This window comes from Coregonus clupeaformis, chromosome 5, assembly GCF_020615455.1.
Source record: "Coregonus clupeaformis isolate EN_2021a chromosome 5, ASM2061545v1, whole genome shotgun sequence".
NCBI lineage: Eukaryota > Metazoa > Chordata > Actinopteri > Salmoniformes > Salmonidae > Coregonus > Coregonus clupeaformis.
In genome coordinates, this window is record NC_059196.1 from 26,758,147 (window position 1) to 26,776,220 (window position 18,074).

At 45.6% G+C, this 18,074-nt stretch overlaps 1 protein-coding gene and 1 non-coding gene across 4 annotated transcripts in view; one reads left to right on the top strand and one right to left on the bottom strand.

The window, feature by feature from the left end:
* Positions 1–14,313, top strand: part of LOC121566504 (Golgi SNAP receptor complex member 1) — a 66,057-nt gene extending 51,744 nt beyond the window's left edge. For 2 of the 3 annotated variants that reach the window (XM_041876526.1, XM_041876531.1), the window contains exons 7-9: positions 2,493–2,522; positions 11,985–12,067; positions 13,434–14,313. In XM_041876526.1, coding sequence (XP_041732460.1) covers positions 2,493–2,522; positions 11,985–12,067; positions 13,434–13,558 — 238 coding nt within the window. In that variant the 3' untranslated portion in view covers positions 13,559–14,313. The remainder of the gene's footprint in view (positions 1–2,492; positions 2,523–11,984; positions 12,068–13,433) is intronic. The other variant, XM_041876536.1, reaches the window with a different exon arrangement.
* Positions 14,314–14,438: 125 nt separating this feature from the next.
* Positions 14,439–14,509, bottom strand: trnaa-agc. Its single transcript has one exon. It is a non-coding gene; the product is annotated as a tRNA-Ala (tRNA).
* Between the last annotated feature and the right edge of the window lie 3,565 nt (positions 14,510–18,074).

Here is an 18,074-nt window from a genome sequence, read left to right on the forward strand (position 1 = left end):
AACCTGGCACCACCCCTACGGTGAAGCATGGTGGTGGCAGCATCATGCTGTGGGGATGTTTTCAGCGGCAGGGACTCGGAGACTAGTCAGGATTGAGGGAAAGATGAACGAAGCAAAGTACAGAGAGATCCTTGATGAAAACCTGCTCCAGAGCACTCAGGAGCTCAGACTGGGGAGAAGGTTCACCTTCCAACAGGACAACAACCCTAAGCACACAGCCAAGATGACGCAGGAGTGGCTTCGGGACAAGTCTCTGAGTGGCCCAGCCAGAGCTCGGAATTGAACGCGATCGAACATCTCTGTTGAGACCTGAAAATAGCGGTGCAGCAACACTCCCCATCCAACCTGACAGAGCTTGAGAGGATCTGCAGAGAAGAATGGGAGAAACTCGCCAAATACAGGTGTGCCAAGCTTGTAGTGTCATACTCAAGAAGACTCAATGCTGTAATCGCTGCCAAAGGTGCCTTGAATACATGGCAGCGATTACAGCATCGAGTTTTCTTGGGTCTCTCTCCAGAGATGTTAGATCGGGTTCAATTCCGGGCTCTTTGGCAGTGATTACAGCATCGAGTCTTCTTGGGTATGACACTACAAGCTTGGCACACCTGTATTTGGGGAGTTTCTCCCAAAGTACTGAGTAAAGGGTCTGAGTAGAGTATCTCATGATAAGCTGTAGACCACACTATTTACCAAGAGTTTTCATCTATATTTTTCGTAGCTTTCTATTTACCACCAGAAACCGATGCTGGCACTAAGATTGCACTCAATAAGGCCATAAGTAAACAGGAAAATGCTCATCCAGAGGCAGTGCTCCTAGTGGCCGGGGACTTTAATGCAGGGAAACTTAAATCTGTTCTACCTAATTTCTACCAGCATGTTAAATGTGCAACCAGGGGGAAGAAAAGTCTAGACCACCTTTACTCCACACACAGAGATGCGTGCAGAGCTCTCCCTCACCCTCCATTTGGCAAATCTGACCATAACTCTATCCTCCTGATTCCTGCTTATAAGCAAAAACTAAAGCAGGAAGCACTAGTGACTCGGTTAATTAAAAAAGTGGACAGATGACGCAGATGCTAAGCTACAGGACTGTTTTGCTAGCACAGACTGGAATATGTTCCGGGATTCTTCCGATAGCATTGAGGAGTACACCACATCAGTCACTGCCTTCATCAATAAGTGCATCGATGACGTCGTCCCCACAGTGACCGTACGTACATACCCCAACCAGAAGCCATGGATTACAGGCAAGATCCGCACTGAGCTAAAGGGTAGCGATGCCGCTTTCAAGGAGCGGGACTCTAACCCAGACGCTTATAAGAAATCCCGCTATGCCCTCCGACGAACCATCAAACAGGCAAAGAGTCAATACAGGACTAAGATTGAGTCGTACTACACCGGCTCCGACGCTCGTCGGATGTGGCAGGGCTTGCAAACTATTACAGACTACGAAGCACAGCCGCGAGCTGCCCAGTGACACGAGCCTACCAGACGAGCTAAATTACTTCTATGCTCACTTCGAGGCAAGGAAGACTGAAGCATGTAAGAGAGCATCAGCTGTTCCGGACGACTGTGTGATCACGCTCTCCGTAGCCAATGTGAGTAAGACCTTTAAACAGGTCAACATTCACAAGGCCGCAGGGCCAGCTGGATTAACAGGACGTGTACTCCGAGCATGCTCTGACCAAATTGTGTCTTCACTGACATTTTCAACCTGTCCCTGACTGAGTCTGTAATACCAACATGTTTCAAGCAGGCCACCATAGTCCCTGTGCCCAAGAACACTAAGGTAACCTGCCTAAATGATTACAGACTCGTAGTACTCACGCCTGTAGCCATGAAGTGCTTTGAAAGGCTGGTCATGGCTCACATCAACACCATTATCCCAGAAACCCTAGACCCACTACAATTTGCATACCGCCCCAACAGATCCACAGATTATGCAATCTCTATTGCACTCCACACTGCCCTTTCCCACCTGGACAAAAGGAACACCTACGGGAGAATGCAGAGGGTAGTGCGTACGGCCCAGAACACTGGGGCCAAGCTTCCTGCCATCCAGGACCTCTATACCAGGCGGTGTCAGAGGAAGGCCCTAAAAATGTGTAAAAGACTCCAGCCACCCTAGTCATAGACTGTTCTCTCTGCTATCGCACGGCAAGCGGTATCGGAGCGCCAAGTCTAGGTCCAAAAGGCTTCTTAACAGCTTCAACCCCCAAGCCATACGACTCCTGAACAGCTAATCATGGCTACCCGGACTATTTGCACTGCCCCCCCACCCCATCCCCCTCTTTTACGCTCTTTTACGGTTATCCCTGCCCAGCCCAGCCCGCCCAGGGACCTGTTCAGGATTCTGGGCAGCTTGGCATAGATTGATGCCACCCTGACTCCCAGAGAGATGTGGAGGAGCTCAAGTCATTCAATCTCCCCATATCACCACACTGCTGCTGCCTCAACACAGAAACTAACCATCTCTCTCCCTCTCCTTGCAGCTCTGACCGGCTGATGGATGACACAATAAGGTAAGCCTAATGCAGACAGACATTATCTCTCTCTCTCACACACACACACACACACAGACACACATCACATGTTTTACTATCCTTGTGGTGACCTAAAATTGAAATCCATTCAAAATCCTATTTTCCCTAACCTTAAACCTAAGCCTAAAATAGCCTTTGTCCTCGTGTCTTTTCTTGTTTTACTATCCTTGTTGGGACTTTGGGGATAGTCACACACACACTCACTACTCCCTAGTGTGGACTTTTTTGTTGTCTTTAAACTGTCTCCAGAAATGAGGCCGCATTTGTTGTAGCTGGGGATTTTAACAAAGCAAATTTGAGGAAAACGCTACCGAAGTTCTATCAACACCTTGACTGTTGTACTCGCGCTGCTAAAATGCTCGACCACTTTTATTCCCCCTTCCGGGATGCCTACAAGGCCCTCCCATGCCCTCCCTTCGGCAAATCAGATCATGACTCCATTTTGCTCCTCAAATAGGAAGTACCCGTGCTAAGGTCTATTCAACGCTGGTCTGACCAATTGGAATCCATGCTTCAAGTTTGTTTTGATCACATGGACTGGGATATGTTCTGGGTAGCCCCTGAGAATAACATTGATGTATACACGGACACGGTGCCTGAGTTCATCAGAAAGTGTATGGGGGATTTAAGGATAACACAGTGCCATCGACGTGGCCCGCTCCCAAGGACTGTGGGCTCTCGTTCTCCGTGGCCGACGTGAGTAAGACATTTAAGCGTGTTAACCCTCGCTTGGCTGCCAGCCCAGACGGAATCCCTAGCCCCTTCCTCCGAGCATGCGTCAACCAGCTGGCTGGAGTGTTTACAGACATATTCAATCTCTCCCTATCCCAGTCTGCTGTCCCCACTTGCTTCAAGATGTCCACCATTGTTCCTGTACCCAGGAAAGCAAAGGTAACTGAATTAATGACTGTCGCCTCGTAGCACTCACTTCTGTCATCATGAAGTGCTTTGAGGCACTGCACACTGCCCTATACCATCTGGACAAGAGGAATACCTATGTAAGAATGCTGTTCATTGACTATAGCTTAGCCTTCAACACCATAGTACCCTCCAAGTTCATCATTAAGCTCGGGGCCCTTGATCTGAACCCCACCCTGTGCAACTGGGTCCTGGACTTCCTGACGGGCCGCCCCCGTTGTTCCTGTACCCAAGAAAGCAAAGGTAACTGAACTAAATGACTATCGCCCCGTAGCACTCACTTCTGTCATCATGAAGTGCTTTGAGAGGTTAGTTAAGGATCATATCACCTGTACCTTACCTGACACGCACCTCAATTTGCATACCACCCCAATAGATCAACAGATGATGCAATCGCCATCGCACTGCACACTGCCCTATCCCATCTGGACAAGAGGAATACCTATGTAAGAGTGCTGTTCATTGACTGTAGCTCAGCCTTCAACACCATAGTACCCTCCAAGTTCATCATTAAGCTCGGGGCCCTGGGTCTGAACCCCACCCTGTGCAACTGGGTCCTGGACTTCCTGACGGGCCGCCCCCAGGTGGTGAAGGTAGGAAACAAGACCTCCACTTCGCTGATCCTCAACACAAGGGCCCCACAATGGTGTGTGCTCAGCACCCTCCTGTACTCCCTGTTCACCCATGACTGCGTGGCCACGCAAGCCTCCAACTCAATCATTAGGTTTGCAGACAACACAACAGTAGTAGGCTTGAATACCAAAAATGACGAGACTGCCTACAGGGAGGAGGTGAGGGCCCTGGCGGAGTGGTGCCAGGAAAATAACCTCTCCCTCAACGTCAACAAAACGAAGGAGCTTATCGTGAACTTCAGGAAACAGCAGAGGGAGCACGCCCCTATCCACATCGACGGGACTGCAGTGGAGAAGGTGAATAGCGTCAAGTTCCTCGCCGTACACAACATTGACAATCTGAAATGGTCCACCCCACACAAACAGTGTGGTGAAGAAGGTGCAACAGCGCCTCTTCAACCTCAGGAGGCTGAATAAATTCTGCTTGGCCCCAAAGACCCTCACCAACATTTACAGATGCACAATTGAGAGCATCCTGTCGGGCTATATCACCGCCTGGTACGGCAACTGCACCGCCCGCAACCACAGGGCTCTCCAGAGGGTGGTGCGGTCTGCCCAACGCATCACCGGGGGCACACTGCCTGCCCTCCAGGACACCTACAGCACCCGATGTCACAGGAAGGCCAAAAAGATCATCAAGGACATCAACCACCTGAGCCACGGCCTGTTCACCCCGCTACTATCCAAAGGTGAGGTCAGTACAGGTGCATCAAAGCTGGGACCGAGAGACTGAAAAACAGCTTCTATCTCAAGGCCATCAGACTGTTAAACAGCCATCACTAGCCGGCTTCCACCCGGTTACTCAACCCTGCACCTTAGAGGCTGCTGCCCTATATACATAGACATGGAATCACTGGTCACTTTAATAATGTTTACATACTGCTTTGGTCATTTCATATGTTCAGTGAATTGGGAAAGTATTCAGACCCCTTGAATATTTCCCACATTTTGTTACATTACAGCCTTATTCTAAAATTGCTTAAATAATTTTTTCCCTCATCAATCTACACACAATAACCCATAATGACAAAGCGAAAACAGGTTTTTAGAAATGTTTTGTAACGTAACAAAATGTCAAAGGGTCTGAATACTTTCCGAATGCACTGGTATATACTGTATTCTATTCTGCTGTATTTTAGTCAATGCCACTCCAACATTGCTCGTCCTAATATTTATATATTTCTTAATTCACGTTCTTTTACTTTTAGATTTGTGTGTATTGTTGTGAATTGTTAGATACTACTGCACTGTTGGAGCTAGGAACACAAGCATTTCGCTACACCCACAATAACATCTGCTAAATATGTGTGTATGACCAATAAAATTTGATTTGATTTTGGGGGGCTGGTGTGGCGAGAGGGTGGTAGCTAGTTGCTACACTGGACGTTAGACATCTCCATGGGCACGAGGTGATGTCTAAAGAGTCCAGTACAGGGACAATAGTGATCCTGACAAATTAGATGGTGATCTTGGTCTGTGTGGAGCTCCTTGCCTCTGACCCCACCTCTTTTCTGTGACACCATTAGATGAGGAGATTACACCATTAACCCAGAGATAGAGACCAGCTTTCAGGCCTAAGTGGGCTGATGTGGTCAAGCACAGTTTGAAGAGAGAGGAACTGGACTATGCCTCTATCCCTCCCACCGTCTCAGCCTCCCTGTTGCCTCTATCCCTCCCACCGTCTCAGCCTCCCTGTTGCCTCTAACCCTCCCACCGTCTCAGCCTCCCTGTTGCCTCTATCCCTCCCACCGTCTCAGCCTCCCTGTTGCCTCTATCCCTCCCACCGTCTCAGCCTCCCTGTTGTCTCTATCCCTCCCACCGTCTCAGCCTCCCTGTTGTCTCTATCCCTCCCACCGTCTCAGCCTCCCTGTTGCCTCTATCCCTCCCACCGTCTCAGCCTCCCGGCTGCCTCTATCCCTCCCACCGTCTCAGCCTCCCTGTTGCCTCTATCCCTCCCACCGTCTCAGCCTCCCTGTTGCCTCTATCCCTCCCACCGTCTCAGCCTCCCTGTTGCCTCTATCCCTCCCACCGTCTCAGCCTCCCTGTTGCCTCTATCCCTCCCACCCGTCTCAGCCTCCCTGTTGCCTCTATCCCTCCCACCGTCTCAGCCTCCCTGTTGCCTCTATCCCTCCCACCGTCTCAGCCTCCCTGTTGCCTCTATCCCTCCCACCGTCTCAGCCTCCCTGTTGCCTCTATCCCTCCCACCGTCTCAGCCTCCCTGTTGCCTCTATCCCTCCCACCGTCTCAGCCTCCCTGTTGCCTCTATCCCTCCCACCGTCTCAGCCTCCCGGTTGCCTCTATCCCTCCCACCGTCTCAGCCTCCCGGTTGCCTCTATCCCTCCCACCGTCTCAGCCTCCCTGTTGCCTCTATCCCTCCCACCGTCTCAGCCTCCCTGTTGCCTCTATCCCTCCCACCGTCTCAGCCTCCCTGTTGCCTCTATCCCTCCCACCGTCTCAGCCTCCCTGTTGCCTCTATCCCTCCCATCCATCTTCTCTCCCTGCCACAGCCCACCCACAGATCGCTGCCCGTAGGGGAGGCTACTGGCACAAGTGCTTCATTAAGTGGACTTCACCCTTTCCCTCCCTCTCCCACTCTCCTCCCTCTTGTTAAAGTCAATCAGAAAATTACACTGGATGAGAAAGCCACGATCATTACCGGTTCTCTGCCCGTCTTGAACACGCCTAACAAGACACATGCACGCACAAAGCCAGAAGATAATAAAGCTTATTTTTTCTCCTAGGTGGCCCCCAGGGGACCCTTTCATGTTTTACTGTTGTTACCTTGTTACAGTCTCTGAGGCCAGGGCTGACTGTTGCGTAATCCTACCTGCAGCTAGGCAATTAGTGTCACCAGATCTGTTCCCATATGTTTACATCGGCTTGATCCCAGACTTTTTTCACCTCGCTGCCCAAAAAAAGAGGCTGCCTGTATCCAGAGCACGATGCCAGGGAATACATTTTAATACACCTGTATTTTTCCAATGAAAAACAAAAATCTATCAGTATGTTGCCAAATACTGTCTTATGAGGGCTTATCACATTATAAGGGAAGTAATTAGGAGAGGGGTTTTGGGCTGTGGATGACGGTGCAGGGTTAACTATATCAGATGCCAGTGCGGGGTTAAAAGGAGTTGGGTGCTAACTGCCAAGATATAGTTCACTTCCCCAAAGCTGCCGAGGCCTATGTTTGAATGCGGAAGTTTCGATATCACTGCCATTTAATCTTCCAATAATGGCAAGGCAGCACTCAGCTGAAGGAGAAGGGCGAACATGAAGTGCTGGATGTCCATGTACACCGAAGAACACCACAAGACCTCAAATTAGCTAAAGCCCTCAGGCTTTGTTCCAGGCTTTACGCCTTTGAAGGAAATGGACTCTAACTGAATGGTACCGTCTGATGGTACTGAGGTGCATATATATACACACACACAGTTTTGGCGGTTTTGGAGCAGTGGCTTCTTCCTTGCTGAGCGGCCTTTCAGGTTATGTCGATATACGACTCGTTTTACTGTGGATATAGATCTTTTTGTACCTGTTTCCTCCAGCATCTTCACAAGGTCCTTTGCTGTTGTTCTGGGATTGATTTGCACTTTTCGCACCAAAGTACGTTCATCTCTAGGAACAGATGAACGCGTCTCCTTCCTGAGCGGTATGACGGCTGCGTGGTCCCATGGTGTTTATACTTGCATACTATTGTTTGTACAGATGAACGTGGTACCTTCAGGCGTTTGGAAATTGCTCCTAAGGATGAACCAGTCTTGTGGAGGTCTACCATTTTTTTTCTCAGGTCTTGGCTGATTTCTTTTGATTTTCCCATGATGTCAAGCAAAGAGGCACTGAGTTTGAAGGTAGGCCTTGAAATACATCCACAGGTACACCTCCAAGTGATTTGAAATTATGTCAATTAGCCTATCAGAAGCTTCTAAAGGCATGACATCATTTTCTGGAATTTTCCAAGCTGTTTAAAGGCACAGTCAACTTAGTGTATGTAAACTTCTGACCCACTGGAATTGTGATACAGTGAATTATAAGTGAAATAATCTGTCTGTAAACAATTGTTGGAAAAATTACGTGTCATGCACAAAGTAGATGTCCTAACCGACTTGCCAAAACTATTGTTTGTTAACAAGAAATTTGTGGAGTGGTTGAAAAATGAGTTTTAATGACTCCAACCTAAGTGTATGTTAACTTCCGACTTCAACTGTACAGTCGTGGTCAAAAGTTTTGAGAATGACACAAGTATTGGTCTTCACAAAGTTTGCTGCTTCAGTGTTTTTGAGATATTTTTGTCAGATGTTACTATGGTATACTGAATTATAATTACAAACATTCCATAAGTGTCAAAGGCTTTTATTGACAATTACATTAAGTTTATGCAAAGAGTCAATATTTGCAGTGTTGACCCTTCTTTTTCAAGACCTCTGCAATCCGCCCTGGCATGCTGTCAATTAACTTCTGGGCCACATCCTGACTGATGGCAGCCCATTCTTGCATAATCAATGCTTGGAGTTTGTCCGAATTTGTGGGGTTTTGTTTTTCCACCCGCCTCTTGAGGATTGACCACAAGTTCTCAATGGGATTATGGTCTGGGGAGTTTCCTGGCCATGGACCCAAAATGTCGATGTTTTGTTCCCCGAGCCACTTAGTTATCACTTTTGCCTTATGGCAAGGTGCTCCATCATGCTGGAAAAGGCATTGTTCGTCACCAAACTGTTCTTGGATGGTTGGGAGAAGTTGCTCTCGGAGGATGTGTTGGTACCATTCTTTATTCATGGCTGTGTTTTTAGGCAAAATTGTGAGTGAGCCCACTCCCTTGGCTGAGAAGCAACCCCACACATGAATGGTCTCAGGATGCTTTACTGTTGGCATGACACAGGACTAATGGTAGCGCTCACCTTGTCTTCTCCGGACAAGCTTTTTTCCGGATGCCCCAAACAATCAGAAAGGGGATTCATCAGAGAAAATGACTTTACCCCAGTCCTCAGCAGTCCAATCCCTGTACCTTTTGCAGAATATCAGTCTGTCCCTGATGCTTTTCCTGGAGAGAAGTGGCTTCCTCGCTGCCCTTCTTGACACCAGGCCATCCTCCAAAAGTCTTCGCCTCACTGTGCGTGCAGATGCACTCACACCTGCATGCTGCCATTCCTGAGAAAGCTCTGCACTGGTGGTGCCCCGATCCCACAGCTGAATCAACTTTAGGAGACGGTCCTGGCGCTTGCTGGACTTTCCTGGGCGCCCTGAAGCCTTCTTCACAACAATTGAACCTCTCTCCTTGAAGTTCTTGATGATCTGATAAATGGTTGATTTAGGTGCAATCTTACTAGCAGCAATATCCTTGCCTGTGAAGCCCTTTTTGTGCAAAGCAATGATGACGGCAAGTGTTTCCTTGCAGGTAACCATGGTTAACAGAGGATGAACAATGATTTAAAGCACCACCCTCCTTTTTAAAGCTTCCAGTCTGTTATTCTAACTCAATCAGCATGACAGAGTGATCTCCAGCCTTGTCCTCGTCAACACTCTCACCTGTGTTAACGAGACAATCACTGACATGATGTCAGCTGGTCCTTTTGTGGCAGGGCTGAAATCCAGTGGAAATGTATTTGGGGGATTAAGTTCATTTTCATGGCAAAGAGGGACTTTGCAATTAATTGCAATTCATCTGATCACTCCTCATAACATTCTGGAGTATATGCAAATTGCCATCATAAAAACTGAGGCAGTAGACTTTATGAAAATTAATATTTGTTTCATTCTCTTTTGACCATGACTGTAAATTCATACAGTACCAGTCAAAAGTTTGGTCACACCTACTCATTCAAGGGTTTTTCTTTATTTTTACTAATTTCTAAATTGTAGAATAATAGTGAAGACATCAAAACTATGAAATAACACATATGGAATCATGTAGTAACCAAAAAAGCGTTAAACAAATAATATATTTTATATTTGAGATTCTTCAAAGTAGCCACCCTTTGCCTTGATGACAGCTTTGCACACTCTTGGCATTCTCTCAACCAGCTTCATGAGGAATGCTTTTCCAACAGTCTGGAAGGAGTTCTCACATGCTGAGTACTTGTTGGCTGCTTTTCCTTCACTCTGCGGTCCAACTCATCCCAAACCATCTCAATTTGGTTGAGGTCGGGTGATTGTGGAGGCCAGGTCATCTGATGCAGCACTCCATCACTCTCCTTCTTGGTCAAATAGTCCTTAAACAGCCTGGAGGTGTTTTGGGTCATTGTCCTGTTGAAAAACAAATGATAGTCCCATTAAGCACAAACCAGATGGGATGGCTTATCGCTGCAGAATGCTGTGGTAGCCATGCTGGTTAAGTGTGCCTTGAATTCTAAATAAATCACTGATAGCGTACCCAGCAAAGCACCCCCACACCATCACACATCTTCCTCCATGCTTCATGGTGGGAACCACACATGCAGAGATCATCCGTTCACCTACTCTGCGTCTCAGAAATACACGGCGGTTGGAACCAAAAAATCTCAAATTTGGCCTAATCAGACCAAAGGACAGATTTCCACCGGTCTAATGTCCTTTGCTCGTGTTTTTTGGCCCAAGCAAGTCTCTTCTTATTATTGGTGTCCTTTAGTAGTGGTTTCTTTGCAGTAATTCGACCATGAAGTCCTGATTCACGCAGTCTCCTCTGAACAGTTGAATTTGAAATGCGTCTGTGACTTGAACTCTGTGAAGCATTTATTTGGGCTGCAATTTCTGAGGCTGGTAACTCTAATGAACTTATCCTCTGCAGCAGAGGTAACTCTGGGTCTTCTTTCGTGTGGCGAGCCAGTTTCATCATAGCTCTTGATGTTTTTTGCGAGTTCACTTGAAGAAACGTTCAAAGTTCTTGAAATGTTCCGTATTGACTGACCTTCATGTCTTAAAGTAATGATGGACTGTCGTTTCTCTTTGCTTATTTGAGCTGTTTTTGCCATAATATGGACTTGGTCTTTTACCAAATAGGGCTGTCTTCTGTATATATCCCCCCCAACCACCACCTTGTCACAACACAACTGACTGGCTCAAACGCATTAAGAAGGAAAGAAATTCCACATGAATTTTTATGAAGGCACACCTGTTAATTGAAATGCATTCCAGGTGAATACCTCATGAAGCTGGTTGAGAAAATGCCAAGAGTGTGCAAAACTGTCAAGGCAAAGGGTGGCTTCTTTGAAGAATCTCAAATATAAAATATATTATTTGTTTAACGCTTTTTTGGTTACTACATGATTCCATATGTGTTATTTCATAGTTTTGATGTCTTCACAATTTTTCTACAATGTAGAAAATAGTAAAATAAAGAAAACTTTGGCTGGTACTGTATACGTGTGCGTGTATTTGTATATATGTGTGTGTGTGTGTGTGTGTGTGTGTGCGCTCTCGCTTCAATGTATGCGTGGCTGTGGGCCCACACCACGGCTACCCTTGCCACCACTCCTGAAATAAATCCTCTGGTAAACTCTGTGTGTTAGCATTACACGCCTCAGTGTGTCTGTGCGCTAATATCCACAGGGCCTCAGAGCGACTCAGCTCCCCCTTTTATTTCTCTCTCTCTGCATTCTAAATTAATGTGAAGGTCCCCCCCTCTAATGGGTGTCTCCGCCTCCACCTGCCTTCTGTCTGTCACGGTAGTTGCACCTGGGACACACACACACACACACACACACACACACTATCGTGCCTCGTACTCTGCTAGAGAAAAGCTGTTTGATAACAAGTCTTACAGGTGTGATATTGTAGGGTTGCCTATACTCTCGGTTGGAGGAAATATGTTTTATTACAAAGCGGAAGTCTTACAGGGTGATATTGTAGGGTGGGTCACCTCTCCCCTGATTTAACCTGTGTATGTCACTGTCTTCTTCCTCTTCTTCTCTCCCTGCAGTATTGCCATGGTGACCAAGGAGAACATGACATCCCAGAGAGGGCTGTTGAAGTCCATACAGAGCAGGGTCAACACTTTGGCCAGTATCCTTTACAACACCCAGCAAACCTTATGAATATTGGAGGTTCTACATTAAACATCATGTTGTTTAGTCCAGGACTAGCCTTAATCTGTGTCTGGGAAGCCAACCCTATGTTCATATATGTGTGAGAGAGAACAAATTCACATGAAAAAAATATTCACAAATATACTTATTTTGCGTTTTAACCAGACAATACATTCTGGAAATTGTCCAGGTATCATGTGTTTTTAACAACTTTTATTAGATCATAATTGTCTTTTAATGCCACTTAGTATACATTTTTATCCAAAGCAATTTACAGAGTGTACATGTTAAGTGATCTCCGCAGGAACTGAACCCACGACCTTGGCATTGTTGGTGCAATTCTCTTACTCGTTAGGTCCTCTATTTAACATACTATTACCTCATGTGAGCTGCAACCAGACAGCAATAGAGTCCCTTAAACAATGAATGCCAGAGTGCCTGTCGGTTCACATTACACATCCTAACTGCTTAAAAGGCACACTGGGCATGTTTCAGTTAGAACGTTTTATCTCAGTGTGAGGCTCCAATTTCAGTTTGTGGGTGTATCCAAAATGTATCCATCCCAGCCAGCTTTAAAGACGTCCTTCAGTGGTTTTCGAACTTTTCCTGTTGAAAAGTGATATCCCAAGTATAAATATAGTGTAGTACACGTCACTTCTCTTCTGCCTGGCATCTTCTCTTTGCTCAGAGCATTGTTTTCAGGCCTTCCGGCCGGGCGATTCGATATCTTCCTCACACGGGGCACCAACACCAGCCTCTAAGGAAATATCTGAGCATGCTGAGCAATTTGATCCATTCTGGTCCATTTAACTGACTGGGGGGATTGAGAGGCTTAAATTGCTCCATTCCTCACTCCTGCTAGGGTTCTGTGAACAACATATAGGATAATATTTCACTTTGCTGTCAAAAGAGAAGATCAGTTGCCTGTTTCAGAGATTTCAGAACAGACAAAATAATTAGCAATGACACCAGAAAAGCAGGCAGTTTAGCTTTTTTAGATTGTAATGAAGGATTAAGGCCAGAGGGGGTGTGGTATATGGCCAATATACCACGTCTAAGGGCTGTTCTTAGGTACGACGCAACACGGATACAGCCCTTAGCCGTGGTATATTGGCCATATACCACAAACCCTGAGGTGCCTTATTGCTATTATAAACTGGTTACCAATGTAATTAGAGCAGTAAAAATAAAGGTTTTGTTCTATACGGGCTTATATACAACAGCTTTCAGCCAATCATCATTCAAGGCTCGAACCACCCAGTTTATAATTCCAATGTAATGATTATCTGAACATTACTTGTAATAAGAGGTGGTTCACTGTTTCCCTTAACTTCCTCCTCCAGATCGTTTCCCAGCCATCAACAACCTCATCCAGCGAATCAACCTGCGGAAGAGGCGGGACTCCCTAATCCTGGGCGGAGTCATCGGCGTCTGCACCATCCTCCTGCTGCTCTACGCCTTTCACTGATGACGGACAGACCGGTCGTACAATCGGTACTCTGCGTTTGTAACATCGGAATCAGAACTCTGGAGAATGGGCTTGAGTGATTGGAGGCCGCTGGACGGACGGACGGACTGACGGACGGACAGACAGACATCCTCTTGGCCCAATCAGTTAACAGGATTGATCAAAGCCAGCATGGACTTCCTGATTTGTATTTAGCAGTGGGAGGGGAGAAGGAGATGGGGAGATGGAGCAGCATCTTTTTTTTTTTTTTTCCTATCAAAAGTGAATGTGCTGTTCAACTCTGGTTAAGGGAACGGAGACCAAATGTACTAATATGACTAGATTTTAAAGAATTATATATAAAGAACACTTGCTTCAAGAAGGAGTTAAAGGCTCTGAAGACAGACTGCGGAAATGAAAGAGGGGGACTGTTTGCTGTCGATGTTGTAGATTTCTGAGGTGGAAGGATTTTTAGTTGAATGGTCCTTTTTTAGTGACGGGAGATTCAGGATGTTCATCATCATCATCATGGCCTGTACAATGTGCATTATTAATAAATTATTCATATACAGTATGTGATACTAGGAACTTAACATTTTATTTTTCAATATATATTTTTTTGAACTTCGACATGTATTGAGAAATTGTATTTTTCATTGAAGACCATTGATGGAACTCTAGTGCTGCAAATTCTGTTGTGCTGCATGGATGACTTCATAATCACTGTAGTACTTTAAACAATGGCCACATACAGGTGTATGGTTAAACCAAAACTCTGAAAGTCTCTGACTTCTTTCATTACGTGTTTCCCTCAACTTACTTAATATGCCACTTAGCAGACACTTATCCAAAGTAACTTGCAGTACAGTGAGTGCATGCATACATTTTTAGTGTGTGTATGTGTTTCCCTGTGGTAATCGAACCCACGACCTTGGTGTTGCTAGCACCACGCTCTCACCAACTGAGCCACACAAGATCGCTTGAAGTCCAGAGATCTGTAAGAGTGATCAGCCTTTAGCCCTTTTTTAATTTATTTTTTATTTCACCTTTATTTAACCAGGTAAGCCAGTTGAGAACAAGTTCTCATTTACAACTGCGACCTGGCCAAGATAAAGCAAAGCAGTGCGATAAAAACAACAACACAGAGTTACATATGGGGTAAAAAAACAAAGTCAAAAGAATACAACAGAAAATATATATACAGTGTGTGCAAATGTAGCAAGTTATGGAGGTAAGGCAATAAATAGGCCATAGTGCAAAATAGTTACAATTAGTATTAACACTGGAATGCTAGATGTGCAAGAGATTATGTGCAAATAGAGATACTGGGGTGCAAAAGAGCAAAATAAATAACAATATAGGGATGAGGTAGTTGGGTGGGCTAATTTCAGATGGGCTGTGTACAGGTGCAGTGATCGGTAAGGTGCTCTGACAACTGATGCTTAAAGTTAGTGAGGGTGATAAGTCTCCAGCTTCAGAGATTTTTGCAATTCGTTCCAGTCATTGGCAGCAGAGAACTGGAAGGAATGGCGGCCAAAGGAGGTGTTGGCTTTGGGGATGACCAGTGAGATATACCTGCTGGAGCGCAGACTACGAGTGGGTGCTGCTATGGTGACCAATGAGCTAAGATAAGGCGGGGATTTGCCTAGCAATGATTTATAGATGGCCTGGAGCCAGTGGGTTTGATGACGAACATGTAGCGAGGACCAGCCAACGACCGTACAGGTCACAGTAGTGGGTAGTGTATGGGGCTTTGGAGACAAAACGGATGGCACTGTGATAGACTACATCCAATTTGCTGAGTAGAGTGTTGGAGGCTATTTTGTAAATAACATCGCCGAAGTCAAGGATCGGTAGGATAGTCAGTTTTACGAGGGCATGTTTGGCAGCATGAGTGAAGGAGGCTTTGTTGCGAAATTGGAAGCCGATTCTGGATTCAACTTTGGATTGGAGATTCTTAATGTGAGTCTGGAAGGAGAGTTTACAGTCTAACCAGACACCTAGGTATTTGTAGTTGTCCACATACTCTAGGTCAGACCTGTCGAGAGTAGTGATTCTAGTCGGGTGGGCGGGTGCCAGCAGCGTTCGATTGAAGAGCATGCATTTAGTTTTACTAGTGTTTAAGAGCAGTTGGAGGCTACTGAAGGAGTGTTGTATGGCATTGAAGCTCGTTTGGAGGTTTGTTAACACAGTGTCCAATGAAGGGCCAGATGTATACAAAATGGTGTCGTCTGCGTAGAGGTGGATCTGAGATTCACCAGCAGTCTGTCTGTGCTTCTTCATGATCTATGACCTACTAAGTCCTACCTTGAGATAGGCAGAAGTCAACAAACCTTAAATCATACATGGATGTCAACTGGAAATCTGTGCTCAAATTTAATTTCCAAACAGATTTTAAAAGTTGTGATTCTATTCTACCCTATGTGCCCATCATGATACAGAGCCTCAAACCTCTGTCTCCCATTCTGCCTCACCCTATTCTGCCTCCTGGAGAAGATAAAGTGAAGCATGAGTTCACAGGGAACTCCCAGCCAGTGTTTGATAATACGAACTGAAAGGAGCTCACTGGAGATGAAGGCTGTTTGTGTGAGCAGGGAGGTTGACACTGAGCAGAACTAAGCAAAGTGCTAACTAATCTAACCACCAAAGGCTTGGCTGTAGTTTTGGATAGAAGCCTATTCTACTGTAGCTCAGCGTGCTGTGAGATCACCAGTCTGTTTGTGTCTCACAGTGTAAGTGGCTGTAGTAGAAACCCTATTGAGATCAGTCTTAACAAAGGAAAGCTTCTGTTCAGTAGTCTTTGCCAAATCATTTGATCATTCTGGTTCATTCCCAGTAAGCCCCCCCAGTTCTGAGCTGAATAATTGGTTATTCGACTAACATTTAACATCCCTAATATGAACGTTGATTTGAAAGATGCTACAGTTGGAAGGAGTTTTGTTTTTTTAACTTGAAATTGTCAGTGGCATTTTAAGTGGTTTTACAGTGGAAGAGGCTGCAGATGTTACAGTAAACAAGGCTGCAGCAGCTAGATTACTGTTTAATGGGGAAATCAGGTGCTCTGACATTAATTCACTCTGACAATCGGATGAGAGTCACCTCCACACACTCCCTCAGACGTCTGTTTTGTAAAACTGAATGCACCTGCCTGCTTGTGAGCGTGCGTATGTACGTAAGTGCACAAGTGTATGTGTCGTGACAGCCACACTGCACGGGAGATGTAACTGCAGTCTGCGGGGGGTGACGGCTTCCCCCCAGGACTCTACAGGAACCTGTCATCACTCCCCTGTCACCTCCATAGTCAACTACTGAGTTTTACATGAATTACCTTGTCTTTCTGTCTTGTCAAACCTTACATCTCACCATTTATCATCTGGTAACTAGACAGGGATGTTTTAGTCACTAAGTTGATTACATTTTATCAGTGGACGGTGAAATATTGAAGTTTGGTATATTGGTATAGGTACATGAAGTGGAAATATCTTAAACCATTCTAAGTACACCCATTTTCCCCTTTTTCATGTGATGTGTCACTGTCCACTTTATTCCTTTATCTCTATTTTCAGGTTTCTCTCTTCTCTGGAGGGCAAATGGAGGACTGTATGTTGTCATCTGAGTGCAGTACTGCTATCGGTCTATAACTGGTTCAACAAACATCCATACAGTTAACACAGCTAGCCTACTCTGGTGCTACAGTGTAGAGCTTCTGAATATTTCAGATCCTTTTGTCTGGTTTGAAGATCACTGGGGTAGAACTAAGTATTGTGTACTTTCACTGTAACTCAAGTTCTTCCACAAATAAGTAAAAAGTCAGCTGATTGTAGCACAGCACACAGATGCAAGACACAGGAGGGAGTCTAATGGCGTATAGGAGAACCACAAACAAGAAAGAAGTAAAGGTGGCGACACCAAAAAACAGAAGACGACTATTTGAGAAATAAAGCAAACATTTTGTTTTTGTGGGTCCATAGACCTTTCAAGCACACTTGACTTGCGAGTCTCAATCTATTTCTGGTTTCATCCCCATGGTAAGTTTTCCAGTGCAGCAGGACATACCAAGGGGCTACTGCTGTAAAGAGACCCAATCTTATTCTTTAATAATCAATAAAAAATACTACAAAAAATGTTCATTACGTGTAGTCATTTGTGCGGACTGCATTTTGGGTTTTATGAGAGAACTGGAGGTGTGTGTGTCGGTGCGTGCGTGTTTGTAAGCCCTGTGCTTTGAGTGTTCTGTTATACGTTATGTGTGAGAGAAAAAAGGAGTGAGGTTGTCAAAGGGTGTGTGTGTGCTGACATGAGGGTTTAGCTCCACACCTTTCCCTGTTCCAGACAGGAACATTAACTTTGATCATTATGTCAGTGGAGCTGCTGCTGCTTTACTCCAGACATCACTTTAAAGGCGGAGTTGTCTGACCCTTTACGCCCCCCTCACACACTACTCAGCAGTTCCCCCCTAGACCATTCCTCTATGGCATACACTCTGTCCATCCACAAGCACACATACACATCCATCAATGCCAAACCAACCAGCATA